This window comes from Chiloscyllium punctatum, chromosome 10, assembly GCF_047496795.1.
Source record: "Chiloscyllium punctatum isolate Juve2018m chromosome 10, sChiPun1.3, whole genome shotgun sequence".
Classification (NCBI taxonomy): Eukaryota; Metazoa; Chordata; class Chondrichthyes; order Orectolobiformes; family Hemiscylliidae; genus Chiloscyllium; species Chiloscyllium punctatum.
In genome coordinates this window covers 115,773,556-115,791,646 of record NC_092748.1, presented here as the reverse complement: position 1 = coordinate 115,791,646, position 18,091 = coordinate 115,773,556, and the positions used below count along the sequence as shown (strand labels likewise).

The window sequence follows — 18,091 nt, the reverse complement described above, 5'->3', positions numbered from 1 at the left end:
CTCTGACTAATGCACCTAACAGTCTGGGCAATTTAGTGTGGCCAAATCACCTGACCTGCACATCTTTATGACTGTGGGAGGAAACTGGAGCATCCCCAGAGGAAACCCACGCAAACAGGGGGAGAATGTGCAAACTCCACACAGACAGTCACCAGAGGTTGGAATCAAATCTGGGACCTGTGAGGCAGCAGTGCTAACCACTAAGCCACCATGCCATCCTAATAAGGACGTACAGCACTCCCTCAGCACTGACCCTCCAACATGCTGCACCCCTTCAGTATGGATGCTCTGACATTGTGGCACTCCCTCAGTACTTACCCTCCAATAATGCAGCACCTCCTCAGCACTGACCCTCTGACAGGTGTTTGTGTTGCAGTCTCTGGAATGCAATTCAAACCCATGACCTTCTGACTCAGATGAGAGACATTGACTCAATGACTTTAGCTGATCTAAAATAGAGCTGACATGGTTATTCACGACGCTGTGAGATGGGCAATGTTGGCTCTGCTTTTGGACTCTTTAAAAGAAAAGTGAGTATTTGCAAGGGGCCAATGACCATTGCCAATCCTGACTGTGGGGGATACTGTCTGTGTTCCAGACAGCGGTTGGAAAAATAAGTGGTGATTCAGTAAGTGGGGACTAATACCCCAGCATCGGCCACTGTCCATTCCATCAACACGTATACCTGGGGTGTGGCTGCACTCACTCCAAGGGTTCTAAGCCAATTACCTTTTACTGCCACCTCAGCAATGCTCCTGCCACCATCTTTCATCTCACAGAGGTAAACTCCATCGTCATCCATGGTTACATCCTTAATGGTAAGGCGATGTACTGCCCCTTGCTGCTCGATTATGTACTTGGCACTAGAGTGTAACTTGCGGTCTTCAAGATACCAGATAGCTGGGATCGAGTCTCCCGGGACCTCACATTCCAAGATCGCCTGCTCCCTCTCGTTCACCTCGACATCCTGCAACTGGTTCTTAAATTTGATGAGAGGTTCTGGGGAGGAGACATGAAATGAATAACTAACCAGGTCTCTGTTGCAACTTATATTTTTTACACAAAATAACAAGCACTTCATAAGCAACAACTACCAAGGCCAGCAGTTATTGTCCATCCCTAGTTTCCACTGAGAATGAGCTGAACAGCTTTTGGGAACAACTGCAATCCATGTGCTGTAGTAGACTGACAATATTGACAGGGAGTGAGATCCAGGATTTTGAACCAGTGACATTGAGGGAATGGCAATGTATTCCCAAGTCAGGAGGAGAGTGGCTTGGAGGGGAACTTGCAGGTGGCAGTGTTCCCATGTAAATGCTGTGCTTACCTCTACAGATAGAAGTAGTCATCAGTTTGGAAGATACCAGTTAAGGAGTTTTTGTGAAGTGGAGGGGTGAGATGAAAAAGAAAGTGCAAACTTAAATTAGAGCTACTCTGCTCAGACATAACACAGAAACAAAAAGTAGGAACGGGAGAAGGTTATTTGGCTCGTGAACCTGTTCCATTATTGCGATTTTTGAGAAGATTTGTAGCTCAGGTTGAGATTCAGGTTGTAAGTTTGCTCGCTGAGCTGAAGGTTTATTATCAGACGTTTTGTCACCATACTAGGTAACATCATCAGTGAGCCTCCAGTAAAGTGCTAGTGTTATGTCCCGCTTTCTATTTGTGTGTCTTGGTCTGTTATGGTGGGTGACATCATTTCCGGTTCTTTTTCTCAGAGGTTGATAAAAGGGGTCCAAATCAATGTGTTTACTGATAGAGTTCCAGTTTGAAAGCCAGGCCTTCAGGAATTTCCCTGAATGTCTCTGTTTAGCCTGTTTTAGGATGGATATGTTGTCCCAGTTGAAGTGGTGTCCTTCTTCATCTGTATGTAAGGGTAGCGATAGTGAGTCATGTCTTTTGGTGGCTAATTGGTGTTCATGTATCCTGGTGGCTAGTTTTCTGCCTGTCTATCTGATAATAGTGTCTGTTATAATCCTTGCATGGTATTTTGTAAATCAAATTTGCTTTGCTGGGTGTTTGTATGGGGTCCTTTAGGTTCATCAGCCACTGTTTAAGTGTGTTGGTAGATTTATGGGCTACCACGATGCCAGGGGGGTTGAAGTAGTCTTTATTAGTTCTTTTGTGTGAGATTGTCCATTATTTCCTGTAGGGATACTTTGTTTTTTTCAATAAACACAGTCTACCGATTCCTAAACAACAAACCCAAACAAGCAGATACTCTAGCCACAATACCATACGTCAAAGATATCTCTGAAATGAGCACCAGGCTACTCTGACCCCTGGGCATCATGGTAGCTCACAGACCTACCTACACACTTAAACAGCGCTGATGAACCTAAAGGGCTCCATACAAACAACTAACAAAATTAATGTCATTTACAAAATACCATGCAAGGACTGTAACAAACACTACATCGGACAGACATGCAGAAAACTAACCACCAGGATACACGAACACCAACTTGCCACCAAAAGACATGACCCTCTATCATGAGTATCCTTACATACAGACGAAGAAAGACACCACTTTGACTGGGGCAATTCATCCATCCTAGGACAGGCAAAACAGAGACACGCACAGGAATTCCTGGAGACCCAGCATTTACCAACCTCTGAGAAAAAGATTCAGAAATGATATCACCCACCTTAAGAGACCAAGACATATAAATAGAAAGCGGGACACTGCTCACTGATAATGTTACCTAGCATGGTGATGAAACGTCAGAAAACAAACCTTACTCAACGAGCAAACTTACAACTTACTCCATCATTCAATACGATCATGGCTAAACGTCTTACTCAGTATCCTGTTCACACTTTCTCCCTATTTCCTTCAGCCTCTTTAAACCTAAGAACTATATGCTTTATGAAAACATTAAACATTTTTTCCTCAACCACTTTTTGTGGCAGAGAATTACACAGGCTCACCACTCTCTGGATGAAAGCATCTCTCATCTCAGTCCGAGATGTTCAGCACCATTCTTAGGTACTGAAGCAGTTCAAATGCAGCAAAGCCTAGACAATGTCCAGTCCTGGGCTGATAAGTATCAAGTAGTCTTATACAAGTGCCCGACATTCAATTGCATTATGATTATTGAATCCTGACTAAAAACAGTCTGGAGATTGCCATTGACTCTTGGGTTGAAAAATGTGTTGCTGGAAAAGCGCAGCAGGTCAGGCAGCATTCAAGGAGCAGGAGAATCGACATTTCAGGCATAAGCCCTTCTCCAGCATCTGCAGTCCTCACTTTCTCCTAATTGACTCTTGGGTGGCACAGTGGCATAGTGGTTAGCACTACTGCCTTGGGTCGCTGTGTTGGTTTCTGTTGGGCGCTCTGGCTTTCTCCCACTGTCTAAACATGTGTAGACTCAGTGGATTAGCCATCATATATGTGAGGTTATGGGGATATAATGGGGGTTGTGTCTGATGGGATGCTTTTTGGAGAGTCAGTGCAGATTCAATGGTTGAATGGCCTCTATCTGCACTGTAAGATTCTACAAAACTGTGGTTGTATAGAGTCATAGAGATGTACAGCACGGAAACAGACCCTTCGGTCCAACCCATCCACGCCGACCAGATATCCCAACCCAATCTAGTCCCACCTGCCAGCACCCGGCCCATATCCCTCCAAACCCCTCCCACTCATATACCCACCCAAATGCCTTTTAAATGTTGCCTCCACCACATCCTCTGGCAGATCATTCCATATAGATCACATCTACTGCTCTGCCCTCCTCAATCTTCTTTGTTACTTCTTCAAAAAACTCAATCAAGTTTATGAGACATGATTTCCCACGCACAAAGCCATGTTGACTATCTCGAATCAGTCCTTGCCTTTCCAAGTACATGTACATCCTGTCCCTCAGGATTCCCTCCAACAACTTGCCCACCACTGAGGTCAGGCTCACCGGTCTATTGTTCCTTGGCTTGTCTTTACCGCCCTTCTTAAACAGTGGCACCACGTTTGCCAACCTCCAGTCTTCCGGCACCTCACCTGTGACTATCGATGATACAAATATCTCAGCAAGAGGCCCATCTATACTCCTAGGACTGCAAGGATTCAAGAAGGCAGCTCATCAGCACCTTCTTAATTAGGGATGGGCAGAAAATAAAAACATACAATATATAAAAATATATAAAAACAGCAGGCCTGAGGGGATGGATTCAATAAGATCTATTGTGCTATCCCACATTCTATCCCAAAAGCCTTTAATCTCATGCTAACAAGACTATATAAACAAATGAAAGAACTGAGATGCCAGAAATCAGGCCCACAAACAGGAATTGCTGGGGGAAAGATACTCAGCAGGTTTGGCAGCATTCATGGACAGAAAGCAGAATTAACTTTTCAATCAAGTGATCTTCTTCAGAACTCTACCTACCTCTGTTTCAAAAATGTTCAATGAACATTCTTCCATTGCCTTCTGTGGCAAATAGATTCAAAAATGGACAGTCCTCTGAGATAAAAGAACTTCTCCTCATCTCTATCCTGAAAAGGTGATGCCTGATTTTAAAACCGTATCCCCTGGTTTTCAACCCCTCCACAAGAAAAGACATTCTTGCACTGCAGAATGGCAACTTTGTACATTTTTCACCGTACTCCTATATTGCTGTACTCAAGTACACGTGACAATAAAATCTAAATCTACATCTAAATCTACCTTTGTCAAGACCATTCAGGATCTTATACATCTCAAACAGGTCACCCCTCATTCTTCTAAATCTCTGTAAACAAGCCCAATCTGGCCAAATTTTCATCTTAAGACAAGCTGCTCATCCAGGTATCATTCCAGTAGGCCTCCTCTGAGCCACCTCAAATGCATGTAAATCCATGCTTAAATTAGGAGGCCAAAACTGTGCATAGTATTTGAGATGTGGTTTCAGACATATATCAGAAGTACACTATGTTCAATTGTAATAATATAGCATCCTACTGCGCTATACTAACTTTTTGTCACTCGCATTAGAACACCTGGATCCCTCAGAAGCACAGAATTCTGCAGTCATTCTTTGTTTAAGTAACTTTTTTTTATTTTTCATGCCAAAGTAAACAACTTTACATTTTCCCACATTATACTCCATCTGCCAGATTTTTGCCCAATCATTCAAACTATATATCCATCTGCAAATTCCAAACGTCTCCTTCACAACGTACTTTCCTACCTGCCCTGGTATCCTCTGCAACTTGACTTTGTTCCCCGTATTAAGTTAAGTGATGTGAATTATAAACGTTGGGACCCAGCACAGACCCTGTGGGATCCCACTCATCAAAACCCCATTCACGCACAGTCTTTTTTTTCCACACAGCCAGTCCTCCAACCATGTTACTATAATATGTCCTATACTGTGAGCTTTTATTTTCTGCAATAAACTTTGATGTGGCACATTATCAAATTACTTCTGAAAATCTAAGTATAGTACACCTACAAGGCATCCTCCATCTACAGCACCTCTTTCAAAGATCCTTTTGAAGATCCCCTTTCAAAATGTTGCCCTAGTTAGTGACATGATCAATTTCTTTAAAAAAGTGAAGACTTCATATAGTCTTAAGATAGAGGTTTCTGGGGTTTGTTTTACTCCTGTCACGCTTTTTGACATCCAGCACAGACCCTGTGGAATCCCACTCATCACATCCTGCCAAAGACCCACTGACACATAGTCTCAGTTTTCTACCAACCAGATAGTCTTTCAACCATGTGAACAAAATACCCCCTACATTGTGAGCTTTTATTTTCCATAATAGCTTTTATTGAAGCTCCTTATCAAATGACCTTCTGGAAATCTAAAAGCACCACGTCTGTAGGGCATCCTCTATTCACTGCACAAGTTATTCCTTCAAAACGTTGGTCTGGCTAGTGGCGCATATTAAAGGATTATGTTTACTTGTGTAGACTCCATTTCGGCATAAAATAGAGATTGGTGTTTTGTTTTCCCACTCCCCCTCCTGTCATGTTTATTGAGAGAAGTTTCCAGGTCTTACCTTTGACGTTGAGCAGCACTGAGCTGAGGGTCTGACCAGCTGCATTGGAGGCAGCACAAGCGTACAGGCCATTATCCTGCTGCTTGCAGTACAGCACCTTGAGGATGAAGTAGCCCTCCCTGTCCTCGTAGAGGAGGTGACGCCTACCAGGGGCGACCAGCCTACCGTCCTTTCTCCAGAAAATCTCGGGCTTGGGCTTCCCGGTGACATAGCACCGGAACTTCGCGTGCTTGCCCTCTGTCACGGAGAAGACTTTGACTTTGCAGGCCCTCGGTGGGTCTTCAGTGGCGTGGCTCTGGCGGGCGACGCCGGAGGCTGACTGCGGCTCACGGTGAGGGAGGCGGTGCCTTTTCCCGCGCCGCGCCTCGCGCCGGATCCGTTGGGCGCCCGAGCCCTCGCTGAGCCCAAGGCCGTTGCTGGCGGTTGTGGGCGGGGCTGGCTCGTGGGGGGTGTCGCCTGGCTCCACGAGGAGGACGGCCGCCGACATGGCCTCGCCGAGCGGGTTGCGCGCCTTGCAGAGGTAGACCCCCGCGTCGGGCATGCGGGCGCTGAAGATCTTCAGGTGGTGCCAGCCTTCGCCGTCGCAGCCTTCGCTGAAGTGCCCGCTCTCGAAGATCTCGGTCAGCTTCTTGCCGTCCTTCTCCCAGGTCACCGCCGGCATCGGGGAGCCGGCCAGCCGCCCGGTGAAGACCACGTCGTGGCCGCGGACCACCCTGGCCGAGGTGGGCTTGACCACGAAGGCCGGCCGGTCCTCCGGGTCCCCGTCGCACTCCTCCACCTTGAGGGTGGCGGCCGCGTAGGTCTCCCCCACGCTGTTCTTGGCCTTGCAGATGTACTGCCCACTGTCCTCCACCCTCGCCCGCGACACCACCAGGTTGTAGACATTGCCGTCCTCCAGGAACCGGTAGCGACCGTGAGGTGAGATCTGAGTCTTGTCCCTCTCCCAGATCACAGTTGGACGAGGGTCCCCAGCGATTTGACACTTGAGAACGGCGTCTGCCCCATTGGGCACCGTGAACGTCCTGGGATACGATAAAAATCTCGGAGCTCCACCGAAGACATCCATTGAAGAACACTCAGGGATCGAATGAGACTTCTCTCGCCAGGCACCTAGGAACGAGCAACGCAAAATAATCTGAGCACCGTTTTGCCAACAGCGTTTATCAAGAGGAGCGGCCATGTGAGGGAGAAATAACTTACTTTAGAAAGTTCAATCGATTATTATTACTAATAAATCCGGTGGGAAGTCCAGGAGAAACGTTCTCACCAGTGGAATGTGGTCTCAGAGAATGGTTTAGGCTTTACAGTACATGAATGCAAGGTGTAGCATGATAAACGTAAGGATGAAGGAAAGAAAGGGAGTGTTGGAATGGTGAGATGTTGGAGGGGTTTGGCTAGTGTCGAGCATGAATGCCAACACAGACTGGTTGAGGCAAACAGTCTATTTCCTTACTGCAAAAACTGATGAAAGCTGTTTTGCCTCTTCCTCAGTTGAGGTCAAACATGCCCAATACGTCCTTATTATAGGAACACTCATTTGGACCTGTTCTGCCCATTCACAGAGGTAGTAACCGATAGGTAACTCAACTCAATCTTGTCACTTAGGTTCCATGACCCTTAGAGACCAGCAATCCATCAATTCCAGTTTTTGGAGATTTCCAGTTGGGGCCAACATCAATGGTTTTACTTAGATCAGAGTGGTGCTGGAAAAGCACAGCAGGTCAGGCAGCATCCGAGGAGCAGGAGAAGGGCAAAAGCCCTTCATCAGGAATGAAGGAAAAAGGATATATTTACCTTTTTCAGGAGGGTATAACCATGTCTAACAAGTTTCTAATTATCCTTGGGAAAGTGTTTGAGGTCCACCTTCATAAATTGTTGATGTGCCCTTGTCAATAAATCAGTGGAGGTTAAGATGCTAATGGAGTATTATCTTTATCACAAAAGGATTTGAGTACAGAAGTAATGAAAGTGAGGACTGCAGATGCTGGAGATCCCGTTCCTGCTTGAGATCCTTCTGATCTAAACTCTGGTTTCTAGCATCTGCAGTCCTCACTTTTGCCCATCAGTGATTTTGCTGCAGAATGTTGGTTAGGCCACAGCTGGAGTACTGTATGCAGTTGTGGGGTCCAGAATATAGGAAGGATGTAATTGCGATGGAGTGGGTTCAAAGGAGATTCACCAGGAGGTTGCCTGGGATGGAACATTTCAGATACTAAGAGGCTGGATAAGCACAGGTTGTTTTCTTTATTGGAGAGAAGGTTGGTGGGGGGGGAGCTTCCTGAGAGGGGTGTTAGGTAATTAGGATGGGCAAGGACAGGATTAATTGAGAACAGTTGTTCTCCTTAGTCTAAGGGTCAGTAACAATGGGGCATCATTTTAAAGTGAAAGGCAGGAGGTTTAGAGGGGATTTGAGGAAGGCTTTTTCACCCAGAGAATAGTGGGAGTCTGGAATGCATTACCTGGGATAGTATTTGAGGTGGAAAACACAAAATCTTTAAAATGTACTTGGATGAACTCTTGAGGTATCATAACATTCAAGTCTCTGGGCCTAATGTGAGAAAGTGGGGCTGGTATAGATTTAGCATATTTTCGGTGATGCAAACTTGATGGGCTGAACAGCCTCTTTTCCATTGTTTAATCAGAGTCATGGAGATGTTCAGCACTGAAACAGACCCTTCGGTCCAACTCGTCCATGCCGACCAGATATCCTAAATTAATCTAGTCCTATTTGCCAGCACTTGGCCCATATCCCGCTAAGCCCTTCCTATTCATATACTCATCCAGAAACCTTTTTAAATGTTGTAATTGTGCCATCCTTCACTACGTCCTCTGACAGCTTATTCCATCCACCATCTGATTGCTTGAAACACCCAATATTTTAGCTTCAAATGATTTCTGTGGCAGAGAATTCCACAAGCTCCCACTTTCTCGGTGAAGACATATCTCCTCATCCGTGTCACAGAGTCATAGAGCTATACAGCATGGAAACAGACCCTTCGGTCCAACTCATCCATGCCGACCAGATATCCTGAATTAATCTAGTCCCATTTGCCAGCATGTGGTCCATAACCCTCTAAACCCTTCCTACTCATGACCCCATACAGCTGCCTTGTAAATAGAGTCAGAAAGTCATAGAGATGTACACCTTGGAAACAGACCCTTCGGTCCAACCCGTTCATGCCGACCAGACATCCCAATCCCACCTGCCAGCACCCAGCCAATATCTCTCCAAACCCTTCCTATTCATATACCCATCCAAATGCTTTTTAAATGTTGCAATTGTACCAGCCTCCACCACTTCCTCTGGCAGCTCATTCCATACACATGCCAACCTCTGTGTGAAAACATTGCCCTTCAATCTCTTTTATATCTTCCCCTCTCACCCTAAATCTATGCCCTCTAGTTCTGGACTTCCCAACCCCAGGGAAAAGACTTTGTGTATTTACCCTATCCACGCCCCTCATAATTTTGTAAACCTCTATAAGGTCACCCCTCAGCCTCTGAGGCTCCAGGGAAAACAGTCCCAGCCTGTTCAGCCTCTTCCTATAGCTCAAATCCTCCAATCTTGGCAACATCCTTGTAAATCTTTTCTGAATCCTTTCAAGTTTCACAACATCTTCCCGATAGGAAGGAGACCAGAATTGCATGCAATATTCAAACAGTGGCCTAACCAATGTCCTGTACAGCCTCAACATGACTTCCCATCTCCTGTACTCAATACTCTGACCAATAAAGAAAGGCATACCAAACGTCTTCTTCACTATCCTATCGACCGATAAAGAAAAGCATATCAAATGCTTTCTTCACTATCCTATCTACCTGCGACTCCACTTTCAAGGAACTATGAACCTGCACGCCAAGGTCTCTTTGTTCAGCAACACTCTCTGGACCTTACCATTAAGTGTATAAGTCCTGCTAAGATTTGCTTTCCCAAAATGCAGCACCTCGCATTTATCTGAATTAAACTCCCATCTGTCACTTCTCAGCCCATTGGCCCGTCTGATCAAGATCCTGTTGTAATCTGAGGTAACCTTGTTTGTTGTCCACTATACCTCCAATTGTGGTGTCACATGCAAACTTAATAACTATACCTCTTATGCTCATATCCAAATCATTTATGTAAATGACAAAAACATAGAGGACCCAGCACCGATCCTTGTGGCAGTCCACTAGTCACAGGCCTCCAGACTGAAAAACAACCCTCCACCACCACCCTCTGTCTTCTACCCTTGATCCAGTTCTGTATCCAAATGGCTAGTTCTCCCTTTATTCCGTGAGATCTAAACTGCAAACCAGTCTCCTATGGGGAACCTTGTCGAACGCCTTACTGAAGTCCATATAGATCACATCTACCGCTCTGCCCTCATCAATCTTCTTTGTTACTTCTTCAAAAAACTCAATCAAGTTTGTGAGACATGATTTCCCACGCACAAAGCCATGTTGACTATCCCTAATCAGTCCTTGCCTTTCCAAATACATGTTCATCTTGTCCCTCAGGATTCCCTCCAACAATTTGCCCACCAACGAGGTCAGGCTCACTGGTCTATAGTTCCCTGGCTTGTCCTTACCACCCTTCTTAAACAGTGGCACCACGTTAGCCAACCTCCAGTCTTCCGGCACCTCACCTGTGGCTATTGATTATACAAATATCTCAGCAAGAGGCCCAGCAATCACTTCTCTAGCTTCCGACAGAGTTTTAGGGTACACCTGATCTGGTCCTGGGGATTTATCCACCTTTATGTATTTCAAGACATCCTGCATTTCCTTCTCGGTAATATGGACATTTTCCATGATGTCACCATCTATTTCCCTACATTCTATATCTTCTATATCCTTTTCCACAGTAAATACCGATGCAAAATACACAATTAGTATCTCCCCCATTTTCTGTGGCTCCATACAAAGGCCGCCTTACTGATATTTGAGTCATCCTATTCGCTCCCTCGTTACCCTTTTGTCCTTAATGTATTTGTAAAAGCCCTTTGGATTCTCCTCAATTCTATTTGCCAAAGCTATCTCATGTTCCCTTTTTGCCCTCCTGATTTCCCTCTTAAGTATACTCCAACTGCCTACTCTTCTAAGGATTCACTTGATCTATCCTGTCTATACCTGACATATGCTTCCTTCTTTTTCTTAACCAAACCCTCAATTTCATTAGTCATCCAGCATTCCCTAAACCTACCAGCCTTTCCTTTCACTGGAACAGGAATATACTTTCTCTGGATTCTCGTTATCCCATTTCTGAAGGCTTCCCATTTTCCAGCCGTCCCTTTACCTGCGAACATATGCCTCCAATCATCTTTCGAAAGTTCTTGCCTAATATCAACAAAATTGACCTTTCTCCAATTTAGAACTTCATCTTTTAGATCTGGTCTATTCTTTTACATCACTATTTTAAATCGAATAGAATTATTGGCGCTGGACCCAAAGTGCTCCCCCACTGACACCTCAGTCACCTGCCCTGTCTTATTTCCCAAGAGTAGGTCATGTTTTGCACCTTCTCTAGTAGGCATATCCTCATACTGAATCAGAAAATGTTCTTGTACAACTTAGCAAATTCCTCTCCATCTAAACCCTTAACACTATAGCAGTCCCAGTCTTTGTTTGGAAAGTTAAGATCCCCTACCATAACCACCCTATTATTCTTACAGATAGCTGATACCTCCCGACAAGTTTGTTTCTCAATTTCCCTCTGACTCTTAGGGGGTCAATAATACAATCCCAATAAGGTGATCATCACTTTCTTATTTCTCAGTTCCACCCAAATAACTTCGCTGGATGTGTTTCCAGGAATATCCTCCCTCAGTACAGCAAGGGCGGCACGGTGGCACAGTGATTAGTACTGCTGCCTCACAGCACCAGAGACCCAGGTTCAATTCCCGCCTCAGGCGACTGACTGTGTGGAGTTTGCACATTCGCCCTGTGTCTGCGTGGGTTTCCTCTGGGTGCTCCGGTTTCCTCCCACAGTCCAAAGATGTGCAGATCAGGTGAATTGGCTATGCTAAATTGCCCGTAGTGTTAGGTAAGGGGTAAATGTAGGGGTATGGGTGGGTTGTGCTTTGGCGGGTCGGTATGGACTTGTTGGGCCAAAGGGCCTGTTTCCACACTCTAAGTAATCTAATCTAATCTAATCTAAAGCTGTAATGCTATTTCTTATCAACAATGCCACTCCCACTGCTCTCTTGCCTTCCTTTCTATCCTTCCTGTAGTATTTGTATTCTGGAACATTAAGCTGCCAGTCCAGCCCATCCCTGAGCCTTGTATCTGTAATTGCAATGATATCCCAGTCCCATGTTCCTAATCATGCCTGGAGTTCATCTGCCTTCCCTGTTAGGCCCCTTGCTTTGAAATAAATGCAGTTTAATTTATTAGTCCTGCCTCATCCCTGCCTGCCCTGACTGTTTGACTCGCCTCTGTTCTCAACTGTACCAGTCTCAGATTGATCTCTTTCCTCACCATCTCCCTGGGTCCGCCCCAACCCCCCACTTTACTAATTTAAATCCTCCCGTGCAGCTCTAGCAAATCTCCCTGCCATTATATTAGTCCCCTTTCAATTTAGGTGCAATCCGTCCCTCTTGTACAGGTCACTTCTATCCTAAAAGAGATTCCAATGATCCAAAAATGTGAATCCTTCTCCCATACACCAGCTCCTCAGCCATGCATTCAGCTGCTCTATCCTCCTATTCCTACCCTCACTAGCTCGTAGCACCAGGAGTAATCCACTCTCGAGGACCTCCTTTGTAAATTCCTGCTTAACTCTCTGTAATCTCCCTTCAGAATCTCAACCTTTTCCTTTCCTATGTCGTGGTTCCACTGTGGACAATGACCTCTTGCTGGCCCCTCTGCCCCTTGAGAACATTCTGCACCCTCTCTGAGACATCCTTGATCCTGGCACCAGGGAAGCAACACACCATTCTGATTTCTCACTGCTGGCCACAGAAACATCTGTCTGTACCTCGGACTAGAGAATCCGCTAACACAATTGATCTCTTGGAACCCAACATACCCCTCATTGCATTAGAGCAAGTCTCAATACCAGAAACTTGGCTGTTCGTGCTATGTTCCCCTGTAAATCGATCACCCCCTACATTTTCCAAAACAGCATACTTGTTTGAAATGGGGATAGCCACAGAAGACTCCTGCACTACTGCCTACCTCTCTTACCTTTCCTGGAGTTAACCCATCTATGTGACTGTATCTGTGACTTATCCCCCTTCCTATAACTGCCATTCATCACATACTGTTGCAGTTGCAAATTCCTCATTGCCTCTAACTGTCTCTCCATCTGATTCGATCTGATAGGAATCGCAACCAACAGCATTTATTGCAGATATAATCCACAGTAACCCTTAAACTCTCTTTAAACTCACACATCTGACAAGAAGCACATGTCATTCTACTAAAGGCCAGTTTTGCTCCTTCACAATCTACAGACCCAGAAATGACACTGTCTTATTCCTCTACAAAACACTGCCCCAGATTAAATTAATTGTTGTGGCTTACATTTTAAGTTCAATCAAGAGACTTATCTCAAAAAAACATATAATCAAGAAAAAAGCCACTCTACTCACTACTGCAGACTTTCTGTAGGCCACACACTTAAAACAATTCACTTATCTGTATCTATGCTGTGAACTTCGCCCAAACAGCTCCTCCAAGATCAGTTGTGAATTTCACAATTTGTTAATTTTCCCAGACGCACTCCGATGTCCAGCAATACAAATGTTGTACGACTTCCTCTGGCAGCTCATTCCATACACGCACCACCCTTTGCGTGAAAAAGCTGCCCCTTAGATCCCTTTTAAATCTTTTCCCTCTCACCTTATGCCCTTGTATTTTTGGACTCCCATACCCTGGGGGAAAATACCTTGTCTATTCAACCTATCTATGCCCCTTATAATTTTTTAAACTTCCATGAGGTCACCTTTCAGCCTCCATCGTTCCTGAGAAAATAGCCCTAGCCTATTCAGCCTCTCCCTATAGCTCAAACCCTCCAACCCTGGCAATATCCTTGTAAATCTTCTCTGAACCCTCTCAAGTTTCACAACATCCTCCCTCATTCTCAACACCAGACTAGGAGGTGCCCCCTTTATTGCAAGGGCAATGGGCCCCACCTCAGCTGTTGATGGACTGAACAAAAGTGTCTACCCTTTTCTGCGGTTTCTCAGCTCCCTCTGCATGCCCTGAAGCGGTAATATACTGCCTTTTTAATTACTGTAAGCCTGGACAATTCTGACCAGCTCCAAGCGCCCAGTTTAACATTGTCAGTTTAACTAAGAAGCTGACAAGGCCAGTCTGCTCAATGCCTCCTCTGTCTAACTGGACTGTTTAATCACAGACAAATAGATTGTGGACCCTTTGTGGTGTGTCAGTCTGACAATACGGTTATGGTGCTGCACTGGGTTCGTTTGCTGGTCTGATGTCAGTGAATAGTTCGGTGGAACATGTACTCACACTGTCCGATCTATGAACAACTTTTAAGGCAAATCTATTCTAGTAGGTATCGTGCAATGAACTATCTTTTTTTTTAATAATTCAGGGGATGTGAGTATTACTGTCTCAGCTAGAGTTTATTGCCCATCCCAGTTGCTCTCGAGGGAGTGCAGCAAAGGTTTACCAGGTTGATTCCAGGGATGGCAGGACTGATGTATAGAGTCATAGAGATGTCCAAAACGGAAACAGACCCTTCAGTCCAACTCGTCCATTGCAACCAGATATCCCAACTTATGAGGAGAGATTGACTACATTAGGATTTTTTTCACTGGATTTCAGACAAATGAGGGGGGATCACATGGAGGCTTGTAGAATTCTAACAGGAGTAGACAGGGTAGATGCAGGAGGATGTTTCCGATGGTGGGTGTGTCCAGAACCAGGGGTCACAGTCTGAGGATTTGGGGTAGATCATTTAGGACAGAGATAAGGAGACATTTCTTCACCCAAACATTAGGCAGCCTGTGGAATTCATTACCTCAGGATGTAGTTGATGCCAAAACATTGCATGTATTTAAGATACAGCTAGATATATCACTTGGGGTGAATGGAATCAAAGATTATGGGGAGAAAGCAGGATTTGGCTAATGAGTTAGATGTCAGTCATGATCATGATGAATGCTAAAGCAGCCTTGAAGGGCCAAATAGCTGTCTACTGCTCTTCTATGTTTCTATGTTAATATCATAAACATCTCAAGGTGATTCACAGGAGTCTATATGACCATTCTGGATGTAGGTTTACTCATTGAGCTGGAAGATTCATTTTCAGATGTTTCATCACCATACTAGGTAACATCTTTAGTGCGCCTCCCAATGAAGCACTGGTGGTGTAGCCCGCATTCTATTTATATGTTTGAGTTTCCTTGGGTTGGTGATGTCATTCCTTATGTACAGATGAGGAAGGAAACCATTTCAACACATCCATCCTAGGACAAGCCAAACAGAGACACGCACAAGAATTCCTAGAAGCATGGCATTCCAAACAGAACTCTATCAACAAACATATTGACTTGGATCCCATTTACCAACCCCTGAGAAAAAGAACCTGAAATGGCATCACTGTAAGAAATGATGTCACCACAGAAAATAACATCAGCCAACCCAAGGAAACTCAAACATATAAATAGAAAGTGGGCTACACCACCAGTGCTTCATTAGGAGGCTCACTGAAGATGTTACCCAGTATGGTGACGAAACGTCAGAAAATGAACCTTCCAGCTCAGCGAGCAAACCTACATCCAGAACCTCAATCTGTGCTACAAAACTTGTTAACATCTATATGAGATTGATTAACTTCTGGACGCCGTCTTCACCCTATACGCAGGGACTTTACATTCTTTTCTAATCCTCATAAATGGCATACAATCCTCATAAATGGCTCTTCTAGATTCGGTGATATCTTGTTCAATTGGGAATATTGCCATCTCTGATCATGCAGCAGTATATTTAGTGGCCAAGATTAAGGGTAATACAATGTGCTCGTGGTGCTGATGAATGGATCCCTTCATCCTCAAGAATAGCAAGTTCGTTGAATACTTTTCTAGGAAATATGAAGCATTTTTGGCCACCAACTCGGGTATAGCTAGTAATCCATCCATTCTTTGAGAGACTGCTAAGCCTATGTTAGAGGAATAATTATCTCATATTCGGCCAGTCAGAAGTGACGGAAGGGAGTGCAGCAGCGTCTGCTCAAGACACGATTGAAGGCAGCTGAGACGGCATATTACAGTAGACCGTCAGTGACTAAGCTGCAGCGGGTCACAGCTCTTCGATCCGCCTTAAACTTCATGCTTATGCAAACAGCCAGAAAGGAACTTTCTTTTGCAAAGCAAATGTTGTTTGAGCATGGTGATAGGCCGGATAAATATTTGGCATATCTGGTTAGGAAGAAGAATGTCTCCCAATCTAATGCTTCTATTAGGGATGCAAATGGGACTTGTAGTGCTAAAAAGGTCAGTGAACTGTGTAAGTCTGAATGTTGTGAGGATAGACAGGATAAAATTGAGTCTTTTTTTAGGAACTTGGATCTTCCGGGGTGTCTACTGAGCAGGCATCTCTCCTTAGTCCTCCATTAAAAGCACAAGAGATACAGGAGGTGGTGAGGCAACTTTAAAGTGGAAAGGCACCCAGCCCTGATGGTCTTCCCAGTAAGTTTTATAAATAATTTGACAATATACTGTCAGGACAGATGCTAGACATGTATAACTGTTCATATAGTCGTGATTGCCTCCAGCCAATCTTGATATTTCACTTATCCGCAAGAAAGGGAAGGCCCCGGATGACTGTGCTTCTTATAGACCTATCTTGCCCGTAAATTCTGATTATAAAATTTTGTCTAAGACTTTGGCATTGAGATTGGAAGGAGTGTTACCTTCTATTGTTAAAAAACATCAGATGGGCTTTATAAAGGGTCGCAGATCCTCTAATAATGTTAGGAGGTTGCTTAGCATGGTCCAAGTGTGCCAGCAGTGATTGGTTCAAGGGCTGGTGGTCTCTTTGGATGCTGACAAGGCATTTGATGGGTTGGAATGGCCTTATCTTTTTTATACCCTGGAGCGGTTGGCCTGGGGTGAAGTATTTACTAGATGAGTAAGGGTCCTTCACAGTGATCCTCCGATGGCGGTTCTCTCCAATGATGTACGGTCTGACAATTTTAACATTTGTAGGGGCAGGCAGCAGGGCTGTCCCCTTTCAGCTTTGCTTTTCACATTGGTGATTGAGCTGTTGGTGGAGGCCATTTGTGGGGACCCTAATGTAACTGCCCCAAAGGTGGGGGTCAAAGATGCATAAGATTACACTATATGTGGATTACATTATTTTTCTTTTGAACCCGGCAGTTTTAGTGCCTTGTTTGATACAGTGTATTAATTATAGTCATAGAGTCATAGAAATGTACAACAAGGAAACAGACCGTTCAGTCCAACTCATCCATGCCGACCAGATATTCCAACCCAACCTAGTCCCACCTGCCAGTACACGGCCCATATCCCTCCAAACCCTTCCTATTCATATACCCATCCTGCAATTGTATGAGTTTCCACCAATTCCTCTGGCTTGGTTCCTTGTCAGGTTACAAGATCAAGTTTTCAAAGTTGTAACCTATGCTTATCGGGGGTGCTTAGGGGAATATCTGATGTGGAAGGTGAGTTCCCCTTTAAGTGGGCACAGGGAGATTTTCTTTACTTGGGCCTCTGTTACCCCTAGCTTTGATAGTTTATTCAAGGCTAATTTTGTTCATTTGTTTGACAAGATTAAACAAGACCTTCAAAGGTGGGGGGGCCCTTCCAACATCATGGTTAGGTCGAATCACTCTTATCAAAATGAATGTTCTTCCTCGCTTATTGTACCTTTTGTAGATGTTCTCTTTGCTCTTTCCCAGGCAAACATTTCAAAAATTGAATAGTTCGTTTATTTGGCATTGTAAACACCCCTTACTAAGCTTGAGAAACTGCATTTGCCCCATGGATTGGGGGGAGTGGACCTCCCCTACATTAGAAGATATCAACTGAACTCTATCCTATCATTTATTAGTGACTGGGTCTATGGACTCGGTGTCAACATGATTGTATTTTGAGGCCTCCCAGACAAGGTGTCCTCTAAAAACAACTTGTTTTTAGA

The 18,091-nt window shown here is 44.7% G+C and overlaps 1 protein-coding gene across 4 annotated transcripts in view; it reads right to left on the bottom strand.

Annotated features, from left to right (window-relative positions):
- Positions 1-18,091, bottom strand: part of LOC140482474 (obscurin-like) — a 322,475-nt gene that overhangs the window by 286,896 nt on the left and 17,488 nt on the right. For all 4 annotated transcript variants that reach the window (XM_072580002.1, XM_072580005.1, XM_072580003.1 and 1 more), the window contains 2 exons: positions 5,984-7,093; positions 730-999 (listed from right to left, as the gene is read on the bottom strand). In XM_072580002.1, the coding sequence (XP_072436103.1) occupies positions 730-999; positions 5,984-7,049 (1,336 nt within the window). In that variant the 5' untranslated portion in view covers positions 7,050-7,093. The remainder of the gene's footprint in view (positions 1-729; positions 1,000-5,983; positions 7,094-18,091) is intronic.